Here is a 13,907-nt window from a genome sequence, read left to right on the forward strand (position 1 = left end):
CGGAGTATCCAACGGCATATTATAATTGCACCGCTTCAAGACCAGCCTAGCACAATCTAACCTTCGCTTAATAGTGCGCTTATTAAACCTAGCACAAAAGCGACACCCAACTACGTCGTGCTCAGGCCCCAAACAAGGAATGCACAAAGAATGATAATCCCTATGCGGTATCTGCTTCCCACAAGAAATACAATTATTCACTTTTCTGACATCCGTAATACACTGAGGCAAGAAAAACAAAAATATTCCCCAACGGGGTACTTAGCCAACTTGGATTCGGTCTGAAACTCCGAACTCGAAAAATTTCAGAACGCCGAACGGCACTTGCAACGCTGCTTATGCATCGGACCATGCGGCAAAAAAGACTGAGGATATGACGTCGGTCATGCGCTTTTGTACCCTGACGTCCTGATGTCAGTTTTAAGCGCCTTGACCGACGTCAGCCTAATACTTTGGTATTCGGGCCGACCGAGGACAGCGGATTACCCATATGTAAGGACTGCAGCAATGTGAGATGAAGAACATCACTAATTGTCACAATCAGCTGCAAACAGTGGTCAGAGAAGGCTCTACGGTCAACAGGGACCAGACTGAAGACCTGGATGTTGACTGAAGAGAAAGTACAACATTTTAAGGAATTACTCAGGGCTCTAGCACCCCAAGAAGAAGAGGAAATAGGTGGAGTCAAAGAAGAAAGGCAGCGCCTAAAACAGCATGTGTTAGAACTACAGAAAAGATATGTGGTCGAGCCAGGTATGGAAATAAGGTACATAAGGAAAGCTGGTGGTGGAAATGCAGAAGTCCAGGAAGTCATCAAAAGAAAGAAGGAGTGCAGGAAGAAGTGGGAGATAAAAAAGACTGACCAGGCTAGGAAGGACTACTGGTTGGCTAACAATGAAGCTAAGAAAGAAGTTGCAATAGCAAAGAATAGGGCATCGGAGGCAATGTACCAACTTCTGGAAAGTGACTCAGTAAGGGACACAAAGAAACTATATCAGGTTGTAAGGCAAAGACAGAAAGTTAAAGAAGACAGTCAGATGTCAGCAACAACCTGCTCACCAGTCCACAGGACATCAAAGCCAGATGGAAGGAGTATTTCCAGCAACTTCTGAATGAAGAAAACCCCACAGAAGCTGTACTGCCCCAGAAACATCCTATGATGAGAGAAAAAGAGGAGCCCGCCCTAGAAGAAGTAAGAACGGCACTAAGGAACATGAAGTCAGGGACAGCAGCAGGCTCAGATGAGGTCACAGCAGAGATGATAAAGATGATGGGTGAGATGGGGAGAAATGGCTTTTGAGGGTAATAATAGCAGTGTGGACAGAAAGGGGTATCCCAGATGACTGGAGAATAAACATACTTGTGCCAGTGTACAAGAACAAAGGGGACATCCATAACTGTGGGCGGTGCAGAGACATCAAAACTCCTATCACATTGTGTGAAAGTTCTGGAGAGGGTGACTGATAAATGGATATGCAGAGTAGTAAAGAGTAAGACGGGAAGTGAGCAGTTTGGATTTAGATCAGAATGCAGCACAAAAGACCCAATGTTTGCAGTGAGACAGATACTTGAAAAAAAGCTAGAGATGAGAAGAGAGTCCAACTGGGCATTCCTAGACTTGGAGAAAGCATATGACAAGGTCCAAGAAAGGTGATCTGGGCAGTACTGTGGTGGTTTGAAATCCCATAAACATTGGTAGAATTAGTGCAGGCTATGTACAAGGATCCAATGACTCAAGTACGAACAGGGTTTGGCCGCGCAGAGGGGTCCCCAATGGGAGTGGGTGTACACCAGGGTTCATCCCTGAGCCCACTACTGTTCATACTGGTGATGGACTACATTAGCAAACAGGTCGGAGGGGACAGATCAACAAAGTTGCTGTATGCAGATGATGTGGCATTACATGCAGACTCTGAACTAGAACTTCAGCAAAGGATAGGAAAATGGAATGTAAAACTGAAGGCACATGGGATGAAATTAATAATGGATAAGGAGGTGGTATTGGCAGCCAATTGAAGAAATTAGAAGAAGCTGAGAATAGAGACAGAAGGGAAGACAGTGGAACAGGTAAACAGTTTCAAGTATCTGGGAGGGGTGGTTGAGGAGAAGGGAAGTCTGAATGAAGAGGTCAAAGCTAGAATCAGAGGGGCTGCAGCCAAATGGCATAGGGTCTCAGGTATAGTCTATGACAGAAGAATGCCAAAGAAGCTGAAAAGTAAGGTGTACAACACAGTGGTGCGACCAGTACTACTGTATGGTATAGAAACCTGGGCAGTATAGGTAGAACACTTGAAGAATCTAGAGGTGATGGAAATTAAGTGCCTGAGAAGGGTGGTAGGATGCACACTGTGGGACAGACGAAGAAATGAGTACATAAGAGCAGAAGCCGAAGTAGCTCCAATTGCAGAAAAGATCAAAGAGAACAGATTACAGTGGTTTGGACAAGTGCAGAAAAGCAGAAGACAATCTGGTGAGGAGGATTTGGGACAAACAGGACCAAGGTAAGAGGAAGCAAGGATTTCCAGCAAAGAGGTCGATGGATTGTGTGAAAGATCTGTGACAGCCAGGCATGAGTGTTAAAGAAGGCAGGAGTGGGGCAATGAATTGAGAGAGTTGGCGATAGTTAAACCAATACCCCGACCCCATGTAGAAAAAAATGGGAAAAGGGGGCTGATGATGATGATGATGATGATGATGATGAAGAATAGTGTTCTGAAAAGCAGGCTAGTAAACTGAATCAGTTCATATTTTAATTACCTGAAATGTCAACTCTGAGTCACAGTGGTCAAGCAGAAATGTATTCTACATAATATCCCCTAAAAATAAGGCTGGTGATAATGCACCTAATCTGGGTCAGTCATGTCAGCTGGATTATGACTTGCTGTAATGGCATGACCTACTGAATGCAGGTGATTCTGCAGACATGGATCTCACAGCGCTGCATGACCGAGGCCTTGAATGAGAGGCACTGCTATGTGCAGACGAATGCTGACCTGGCCTGCATGAACTTTTTTGTGTTTGTTCCCCCCTACTATTTCCAGTACTTTCCTGAAAAGCACATGGTGTGTGATGTGCTATGCCCCCACATGTCCTGACAGTACTCGGTCCTGATCCCCATTCACCACTGACTCCCATATGACTGTTTCAGGTCCTCACTAGAGGCAGACATGGCTGCTGTGTGCGCCACCATATTGCAGATGACTGTGACGATGGCATTATTCCTAATCTCTACTATTTGCATATAATGTTGGAATGCACATCAAATAAAGTAACACCCTAATCACCTTTAAAGTCATGTTCAGTGAGCAGATGGGAAATCACAAATTCCCCCCAGTGTTGTGTGGAATAGCTCTCCTTGGCTGAACTCATTAATACAATACATTTGACTGGGTTACTTGGCTAAGCTCCTCAGTGGTCTGTGCTATAGGCCTAGTAACAACTTATAAACCTAAGAACCTTCTGCATATGTGCAGAGTAAGAACAATAAACTGTGTAGGTACACAGCATGTGCATAGCAACAACAGTGAACCTAGCTAAGTGTACAGCATGTGCAGAGTAACAAGAGTAAAATTGGATAGGTATACAGCCTGTGCAGAGTAACAACAGTGAACCTGGATAAGTGTACAGCATTTTCAGAGCAACAAGAGTGAAACTGTGTAGGTATACAGCATGTGCAGAGCAACAACAGTGAACCTAGTTAAGTACACAGCCTGTGCAGAGTAACAACAGTGAAACTGGATAAGTGTACAGCATTTTTAGATCAACAAGAGTGAAACTGTGTAGGTACACAGTATGTGCAGAGCAACAACAGTGAAACTAGTTAAGTACACAGCCTGTGCAGAGTAACAACAGTGAAACTGGATAAGTGTACAGCATGCACAGAGTAACAACAGTGAAACCAGGTAAGTATATAGCATGTGCATAATAACAGTAAAAATTGGTAAGTATACAGAGTGTGCCGAGTTACAGTGAAGTGGAAAAGTATACAGCATGTGCAGAGTATACAAAAGTAAAACTGGATAGGTATACAATGTGTCCAAAGTAACAACAGTGAAACTGGATAAGAATACAGTATGTGCAGAGTAACCACAATAAAACTGGGTAAGAGTAAAGCATGTGCAGAGTAAGAACACTGAAAATGGGTACGTACACAGCAAATGCAGAGAAACAACAGTGAAACTGGGTAAATATACAGCATGTGCAGAGAAACAGCAGTGAAACTGGGTAAATATACAGCATGTGCAGAGAAACAGCAGTGAAACTGGGTAAATATACAGCATGTGCAGAGAAACAGCAGTGAAGCAGTGAAAGTGTGTAAGTATACAGCATGTGCAAAGTAACACCACTGAAACAATGTTAATGTATAACATGTGCAGAGTAACAGAGAAACTGGATATGAATACAGCATGTGCAGAGTAACAACAGATAAACTGGATAAGAATACAGCATGTGCAGAGTAACAACAGATAAACTGGATAAGAATACAGCATGTGCAGAGTAACAACAGTGAAACAAGGTAAGTATATAGCATGTGCAGAATAACAGTGAAACTGGAGTTCTTCCACTGTCTTCAGTACCAGACCATGTTATATATTACTGTTCATCCCTGACTTTCATTACCACACAATGTTCTGCTCCATATAGCTCACCCCAGCCTTTAGTACTATACCTTGTTCTACGGTATTGCCCATGCCCAGCCTTCAGTACCACATCATATTCTGCAGTTCTGTCCACCTCCAGCCTTCAGTACCACACCATATTTTGCAGTACTGCTCACCCACAGGCTTCAGTATCACACCACATTCTGTAGTACTGCTCTCCCACAGATGTCAGTATCACACCATGTTCTGCAGTTAAGTTCACATCCAGCCTTCAGTACCACACCACATTCTGTAGAACTGCTCACCCACAAGCTTCAGTATCACACCATCTTTTGCAGTTCTGTTCACCCCCAGCCTTCAGTATCACACTGTGTTCTGCACTACAAATCATTCCCAGCCTTCTGTACCACACCATGTCCTGTAGTACTGCTCACCCCCAGCCTTAAGTACCACACCATGTTCAGTAGTACTGCTCAACCCCAGCCATCAGTGCTACACCATGTTCTACAGTACTGCTCACCCCCAGCCTTCAGTACCATACCATGTTCTGCAGTATTGCTCACCCCAACCTTTAGTACCACATCATGTTCTGCAGCATTGTTCACCCCCAGCCTTCAGTACCGTACCATGTTCTGTAGTACCGCTCACCTCCAGTCTTCAGTACCACAACATGTTCTGCAGTACTGTTCACCCTCACCCTTTGGTACCATGTTCTGTAGTTCTGCTCACCCCCAGCCTTCAGTACCCCACCATGTTCTGTAGTACTGCTCACCTCCAGCCTTCAGTACCACACCATGTTCAGCAGCACTGCTCTCCCCCAGCCTTCAGTACCACACCATGTTCTGTAGTACTGCTCAACCCCCAGCCTTCTGTACCACACCATGTTCTGTAGTACTGCTCACCCCCAGCCTTCAGTACCACACCATGTTCTGCAGCACTGCTCACCCCAGCCTTTAGTACCACACCATGTTCTGTAGTACCACTCACCCCCAGCCTTTAGTACCACATCATGTTCTGTAGTGCTGCTCACCCCCAGCCTCCAGTACCACACCATGTTCTGTAGTAATGCTCATCCCTAGCATTCAGTACCACACCTTGTTCTGTAGTAATGCTCACCTCTAGCCTCCAGTAACACACCATGTTCTGTAGTACTGCTTACCCCCAGCCTTCAGCACCACATCATGTTTTGTAGTACTACTCACCCCAACTCTTCAGTACCACATCATGTTCTGCAGTACTGCTCAACCCCAGCCTTCAGTATCACACCATGTTCTGCTGTACTTCTCACCCCAGCCCTCACCCAGCCTTCAGTACCACACCATGTTCTGCAGTAATGCTCACCCCCAGCATTCAGTACCACACCATGTTCTGTAGTACTGCTCACCCCCAGCCTTCAGTACCACACCATGTTCTGCAGTACTGCTAACCCCCAACCTTCAGTACCACACCATGTTCTGTAGTACTGCTCACCCCAACCTTCAGTACTATACCATGTTCTGCAATACTGCACACCCCCAGCCTTCAGTACCACACCATGTTCTGTAGTACTGCTCACCCCCAGCATTCAGTACTACAACATGTTCTGCATTACTGCTCACCCGCAGCCTTCAGTACCACACCATGTTCTGTAGTACTGCACAACCCCAGCCTTCAATACCACACCATGTTCTGTAGTACTGCTCACCTCCAGCCTTCATACCACATCATGTTTTGCAGTACTGATCACCCCCACCCTTCAGTACCACACCTTGTTCTGTAGTACTGCTTACCCCCAGCCTTCAGCACTACATCATGTTCTGTAGTACTGCTCATCCCAACTCTTCAGTACCACATCATGTTCTGCAGTACTGCTCAACCCCAGCCTTCAGTACCACACCATGTTCTGCAGTACTTCTCACCCCAACCTTCAGTACCACACCATGTTCTGAAGTAATGCTCACCCCCAGCATTCAGTATCACACCATGTTCTGTAGTACTGCTCACCCCCAGCCTTCAGTACCACACCATGTTCTGCAGTACTGCTAACCCCCAACCTTCAGTACCACACCATGTTTTGTAGTACTGCTCACCCCCAGCCTTCAGTACTATACCATGTTCTGCAATACTGCACACCCCCAGCCTTCAGTACCACACCATGTTCTGTAGTACTGCTCACCTCCAGCATTCAGTACTGCAACATGTTCTGCATTACTGCTCACCCGCAGCCTTCAGTACCACACCATGTTCTGTAGTACTGCACAACCCCAGCCTTCAATACCACACCATGTTCTGTAGTACTGCTCACCTCCAGCCTTCATACCACATCATGTTTTGCAGTACTGATCACCCCCACCCTTCAGTACCACACCTTGTTCTGTAGTACTGCTTACCCCCAGCCTTCAGCACTACATCATGTTCTGTAGTACTGCTCATCCCAACCCTTCAGTACCACATCATGTTCTGCAGTACTGCTCAACCCCAGCCTTCAGTACCACACCATGTTCTGCAGTACTTCTCACCCCAACCTTCAGTACCACACCATGTTCTGCAGTAATGCTCACCCCCAGCATTCAGTACCACACCACGTTCTGTAGTACTGCTCACCCCCTGGCCTTCAGTACCACACCATGTTCTGCAGTACTGATCACAACCACACTTCAGTACCACACCTTGTTCTGTAGTACTGCTCACACCCAGGCTTCAGTATCACACCATGTTCTGTAGTGCAGCTCACACCCAGCCTTCAGTACCACACCATATTCTGTATACTGCTCACCCCAACCCTTTAGTACCACATGTTCTGCAATGCTGCTCATCCCCAGCCTTCAGTACCACACTATGTTCTGCAGTACAGCTCACTGTCAACCTTCAGTACCACACTATGTTCTGTAGTACTCACCACATGCTGCCTTCATTACCACACCATGTTCTGCAGTACTGCTCACCCCAAGCCTTCAGTACCACACCATGTTCTGCAGTACAGCTCACCCTCAACCTTCAGTACCACACTATGTTCTGCAGTACTGCTCACCCCAAGTCTTCATTACCACATCATGTTCTGTAGTCCTGCTCACCCCAAGCCTTCAGTACCACACCATGCTCTGTACTACCGCTCACTCCCAGCCTTCAGTACCAGATAATGTTCTGGAGTACTGCTCAACCCCATCCTTAAGTACCATACCATGTTATGCAGTACCGCTCATCCCCAGCCTTAAGTACCATACCATGTTATGCAGTACCGCTCACCCCCAGCCTTCAGTACCACACCATGTTCTGTAGCACTTCTCACCCCAGCCTTCAGTACCACACCATATTCTGTGGTGCTGCTTACCGCCAGCCTTCAGTACCACTCCATGTTCTGCAGTACTCTAATACTGCTCACCCCCAGCCTTCAGTACCACACCATGTTCTGTATTACTGCTCATCCCCAGCCTTCAGTACCACATCATGTTCTGCAGTACTACTCACCGCCACCCTTTAGTCCCACACCATGTTCTGTAGTACCGTACACCCCCAGCCTTCAGTACCACACCATGTTCTGGAGTACTGCACACCCCAGCCTTCAGTACTACACTATGTTCTGCAGTACTGCTCACCCCAGCCTTCAGTACCACACCATGTTCTGGAGTACTGCACACCTCAGCCTTCAGTACCACACCATGTTCTGCAGTACTGCTCACCCCAGCCTTCAGTACCACACCATATTCTGTGGTACTGCTTTTCTCCAGCCTTCAGTACAACACCATGTTCTGTAGTACTACTCACCCCCACCCTTTAGTCCCACACCATGTTCTGTAGTACCGTACACCCCCAGCCTTCAGTACCACACCATTTTCTGGAGTACTGCACACCCCAGCCTTCAGTACTACACTATGTTCTGCAGTACTGCTCACCCCAGCCTTCAGTACCACACCATGTTCTGTAGTACTGCTCACCCCCAGCCTTCAGTACCACACCATGTTTTGTAGTACTGCTCACCCCCAGCCTTTAGTCCCACACCATGTTCTGTAGTACTGCTCACCCCCAGCCTTCAGTACCACACCATGTTTTGTAGTACTGCTCACCCCCAGCCTTTAGTCCCACACCATGTTCTGTAGTACTGTACACCCCCAGCCTTCAGTACCACACCAAGTTCTGCAGTACCGCTCACCCACAGCCTTCAGTAACATATCACATTCTGCATTATATTTCTACATCAGACCACACAAAAGAAATGCTGTGTATTATGTGGTGCCACTCCGGAGTGCAAGTCCAACACCAAAAGGTTGTGTTTCTTGGATACATAACAGTAGGTGAAATCTGATCTGCACACACTAAAGTAGCAGAGTCAAACTCTTTGAACATGGCTCCCATCAAAACTGTGGGTGAAAGAAGTTTAAAAAGCATTTCTTGCATAGGAGCAAACCCCCCCCATATAGTCCCCATGTTAGTGATTTTGTCCCACATTCCTCTCAACTCATGCATACTAACTCCATGGTTGCACAAATTTGGGGGACTTAGAAAATCCCTATAAAAATAGGCAACATAGATAAGAGATGTGTGATTTTTCACTACAGCTGAGAAATGTAAAAATCATACAAAGAAACATAAATCTGATGATTTTAACAGCTATAATACTAAAGGTACCATTTTCATAATAGTAGATCTCCCATGCCTAGCACAATCAGAAGATATTTGACTAGCAGCATACTAATTAATAGTAAGCAAAAAAAATGAAAAAAAAAACTGACTCAGAACATGAATCAGTAAGTGTCCATAGCCCAGTCTCTCCATCACGTCACTGCTGACAGGGAAGACGGTGTAGCCTTTTGTTATATGAGCTGTGATCACTGTAGGTGGCACCCACACCTTACGTCCCATGCCTGCTGATCTCACTGCTGATGTCACAATGCTGAGCCTGATCTCCTGCTGTTTTTTGCCAGGAAACTGTGTACAGCATACAGTGTACAACAAAAAATGATAAGGTTGCCAGCCACTGCTAAATTTTATATGTTCTTAAACTGGATTACAATAAATTCACTTTTTGATCTCAAGATGAATTTTTTAAAATCCATTTGTTGAAATCATAAACTGACTACAATCATCAACCACATCATAATCCTCTAGGTTGGCAACTATCCTGTCCACTACTTACGTAACAAACTATAATGACTCTGCCTTGAGGCTGAAAGTGGTCTTTGGACCAGACTCAATTTCTGAAAGAATAAACAAATAAATTATAAATTATCCAATCAGTTACTTACTGGTTAAGGAGCCATCAGCATAAGTCCGCTTTACTTTAGTGCTTCCTCTCCATCCTTCCGTATTAGTGGACATCTCTTCATCTCTGTTAATCAATATGTGGAGGTGATCCAGTGGGACAGTGTATCCTGTATAACAAATAAAATAAAACAAGAAATAAGTATGTGTTGATTTTCATACATTCTGTTAGCCTTAGTTCTCCAAGGTATGCAGTCAGACTAGTGGATGTGATCCAGTGGGATAGTGTATCCTGTATAACCAATAAAATAAAACAAGAAATAAGTACATGTTGATTTTCATTCTGTTAGCCTTAGTCCTCCAAAATATGCAGTCAGACTATCAGTTAATGAAAAAGCTTTAACCTGTAGCACAGGGTTTGATTCCCTTATCCTCCACCTGCATTTTGTATGACTAACAAAGTCATTAAAGCAGTGTATTACTGAAAAGGGGTACTTGTTTCTAGCAGGGTTACCTAGTTTTCAAACAACTGAAAATATACTCTGCATGTTACAAAGCACATGTGTACAATGTTACTGTTTCATCATCTTATCTGCCATTACAACCATAATAATTCAACCTTGTTGTGTATTCACTAACTGCACTCCTCTGTCATTACCTAAATGTCAGAGTCAGTGACTCTGTAGATGGTTGTAGGTTCTACTCACACAAATGAAACTTGGATTTACCCATATTCCAATACTGTGACTGCAATGCACATTGGTGGTGGTGATAGGGGTTATGATGCAGTTTGTCCTCCTAATGTGAGGTCACAACTTTGTTTAGGTATTTTAGAAATACCACACTTGTCTAATACACATGGTGCACTAACATGATCCAGTGTAGCACACTTTAAGCAGTAATATAGCATCCAGAGTCAGAAAACTGTAACCCTGTCATTCATCAATACACTGAAATTTGGCAAGTGTTTCATCTGCACATCTTCAGAAACTAAGGATGTCCATTTCCTACACCCCATTCTATGGCTTACATCCAATATTTTCTTAGTTTCACTTTTCAAATTACTTCAAATTCATAAACTGATCTGCAGATCGTCCTTGTTCACCATTTGAAAATGACACCAAACTCCTATGCTTAATACCAACTTGTGTCAAATGCACTGCCATAAAATGTTTGCATAACTTCAATATTTTTGCTACAGAACAAATATCCCAAAAATATTCTATAACTGCCTCTGTTAAGTTGATTATTTAGTTTCTGTATAACTATATATGTTATTTCCACAATCACATTGTTAAGCATTGTGTACTATGGCTACCTAAATGCTATTTAGACTTTTTTCAGTTTAGGTCTCCATTGAAAACAGGCTACACCAATCAGAATTCCACTGAAAAACTGTTGAAAATAAACAAGCAAATCTTACAGCCTGTCGTTCAGGTGTAACTGTGTACATGGTGCCCCGTCTGTCTCACTAATGACTTTGTTACTGCCTCTGTGCTGCTCTCTTCCTCTACACAGGAAGGTTGGAGCATTATGATGCCATCTCTCAGTTTTACCAAAGGTTTGTTAACGTTTCACATTGGAGGTAATTCCATTCATGACTTCCAGAAAGGTCTGTCTCCTCATATTCTGGCTATTTGGCTGCAGAGGATTGTTTATATCTCTGTCAGGTTCTCAAGGACAGCTCTTTCCAGCCTGCTATAAATTCTCTTCTCTGCATCTGTACATATTCTTGGTCATCACTAAGTAGTCACTGCATCTGCCTGCATTCTTGGTCCTTTTGTCAGCACTCACTGCATCTGCCTGCATTCTTGGTCCTCTCTCAGCACTCACTGCATCTGCCTGCATTCTTGGTCATCTCTCAGCACTCAATGCATCTGCCTGCATTCTTGGTCCTTTCTAAGCACTCAGCACTTCTGCCTGCATTCTTGGTCCTCTTTCAGCACTCAGTGCATCTGCCTGCATTCTTGGTCTTCTTTCTGCATCTGCCTGCATTCCTGGTCCTCTCTAAGCACTCAATGCATCTCCCTGCATTATTGGTCCTCTCTCATTGCTCACTGCATCTGCCTGCATTCTTGGTCCTCTAAGCACTCAGTGCATCTGCTTGCATTCTTGGTCCTTTCTCAGCACTCACTACATCTGCCTGCATTCTTGGTCCTCTCTCAGCACTCAGTGCATCTGCCTGCATTCTTGGTCCTCTCTTAGTGCTGACTGCATCTGCTTGCATTCTTGGTCCTCTTTAAGCACTCAGTGCATCTTCCTGCATTCTTGGTCCTTTCTCAGCACTCACTGCATCTGCCTGCATTCTTGGTCCTCTCTCAGCATTCAGTGCATCTGCCTGCATTCTTGGTCCTCTCTCAGCACTCAGTGCATCTGCCTACATTCTTGGTCCTCTCTCAGTGCTCAATGCATCTGCCTGCATTCTTGGTCCTCTCTCAGCACTCAGTGCATCTGCCTGCATTCTTGGTCCTCTCTCAGTGCTCAGTGCATCTGCCTGCATTCTTGGTCCTCTCTCAGAGCTCAGTGCATCTGCCTTCATTCTTGGTCCTCTCTCAGTGCTCAGTGCATCTGCCTGCATTATTGGTCCTCTCTTAGCACTCAGTGCATCTGCCTGCATTATTGGTCCTCTCAAAGCACTCAGTGCATCTGCCTGCATTCTTGGTCTTTTCTCTGCATTTGCCTGCATTTCTGGTCCTCTCTCAGTGCTCAGTGCATCTGCCTGCATTCTTGGTCCTCTCTCAGCACTCAGTGCATCTTCCTGCATTCTTGGTCTTCTCTCTGCATCTACCTGCATTCTTGGTCCTCTCTCAGCACTCAGTGCATCTGCCTGCATTCTTGGTCCTCTTTCAGCACTCAGTGCATCTGCCTACATTCTTGGTCCTCTCTCAGCACTCACTGCATCTTCCTGCATTCTTGGTCTTCTCTCAGCACTCAGTGCATCTGCCTGCATTCTTGGTCTTCTCTCTGCATCTGCCTGCATTTTTGGTCCTCTCTCAGTGCTCAGTGCATCTGCCTGCATTCTTGGTCCTCTCTCAGTGCTCAGTGCATCTGCCTGCATTCTTGGTCCTCTCTCAGTGCTCAGTGCATCTGCCTGCATTCTTGGTCCTCTCTCAGTGCTCAGTGTATCTGCCTGCATTCTTGGTCCTCTCTTAGTGCTCAGTGCATCTGTCTGCATTCTTGGTCTTCTCTCTGCATCTGCCTGCATTTTTGGTCCTCTCTCAGTGCTCAGTGCATCTGCCTGCATTCTTGGTCCTCCCTCAGTGCTCAGTCCATCTGCCTGCATACTCGGTCCTCTCTCAGTGCTCAGTGCATCTGCCTGCATTCTTGGTCCTCTCTCAGTGCTCAGTGTATATGCCTGCATTCTTGGTCCTCTCTCAGTGCTCAGTGCATCTGTCTGCATTCCTGGTCCTCTCTCAGTGCATTTGCCTGCATTCTTGGTCCTCTCTCAGCACTCAGTGCATCTGCCTGCATTTTTGGTCTTCTCTCTGCATCTGCCTGTATTTTTGGTCCTCTCTCAGTGCTCAGTGCATCTGCCTGCATTCTTGGTCCTCTCTCAGCGCTCAGGGCATCTGCTTGCATTCTTGGTCCTCTCTCAGTGCTCAGTGCATCTGCCTGCATTCTTGGTCCTCTCTCAGTGCTCAGTGCATCTGCCTGCATTCTTGGTCCTCTCTTAGCACTCAGTGCATCTGCTTGCATTCTTGGTCTTCTGTCTGCATCTGCCTGCATTTTAGGTCCTCTCAGTGCTCAGTGCATCTGCCTGCATTCTTGGTCCTCTCTCAGCATTCAGTGCATCTGCCTGCATTCTTGGTCTTCTCTCTGCATCTGCCTGCATTTTTGGTCCTCTCTCAGCGCTCAGTGCATCTGCCTGCATTATTGGTCCTCTCTCAGTGCTCAGAGCATCTGCCTGAATTCTTGGTCCTCTCTCAGTGCTCAGTGCATCTGCCTGCATTCTTGGTCCTCTCTAAGCACTCAATGCATCTGCTTGCATTCTTGGTCCTCTCTCAGTGCTCAGTGCATCTGTCTGCATTATTGTTCCTCTCTTAGCACTCAGTGCATCTGCCTGCATTATTGGTCCTCTCTCAGCACTCAGTGCATCTGCTTGCATTCTTGGTCCTCTCTCAGCACTCA

The 13,907-nt window shown here is 45.6% G+C and overlaps 1 protein-coding gene across 1 annotated transcript in view; it reads right to left on the minus strand.

The window, feature by feature from the left end:
* The window catches only part of LOC122798691 (zinc finger protein 501-like), a 236,247-nt gene that overhangs the window by 66,374 nt on the left and 155,966 nt on the right, over positions 1 to 13,907 (minus strand). Inside the window, exon 3 of the mRNA XM_044067785.1 lies at positions 9,824 to 9,949. Coding sequence (XP_043923720.1) covers positions 9,824 to 9,949 — 126 coding nt within the window. The remainder of the gene's footprint in view (positions 1 to 9,823; positions 9,950 to 13,907) is intronic.

This window comes from Protopterus annectens, chromosome 3.part1 (genome assembly GCF_019279795.1).
Source record: "Protopterus annectens isolate FY-2018-M chromosome 3.part1, PAN1.0, whole genome shotgun sequence".
Taxonomy (NCBI): Eukaryota; Metazoa; Chordata; order Ceratodontiformes; family Protopteridae; genus Protopterus; species Protopterus annectens.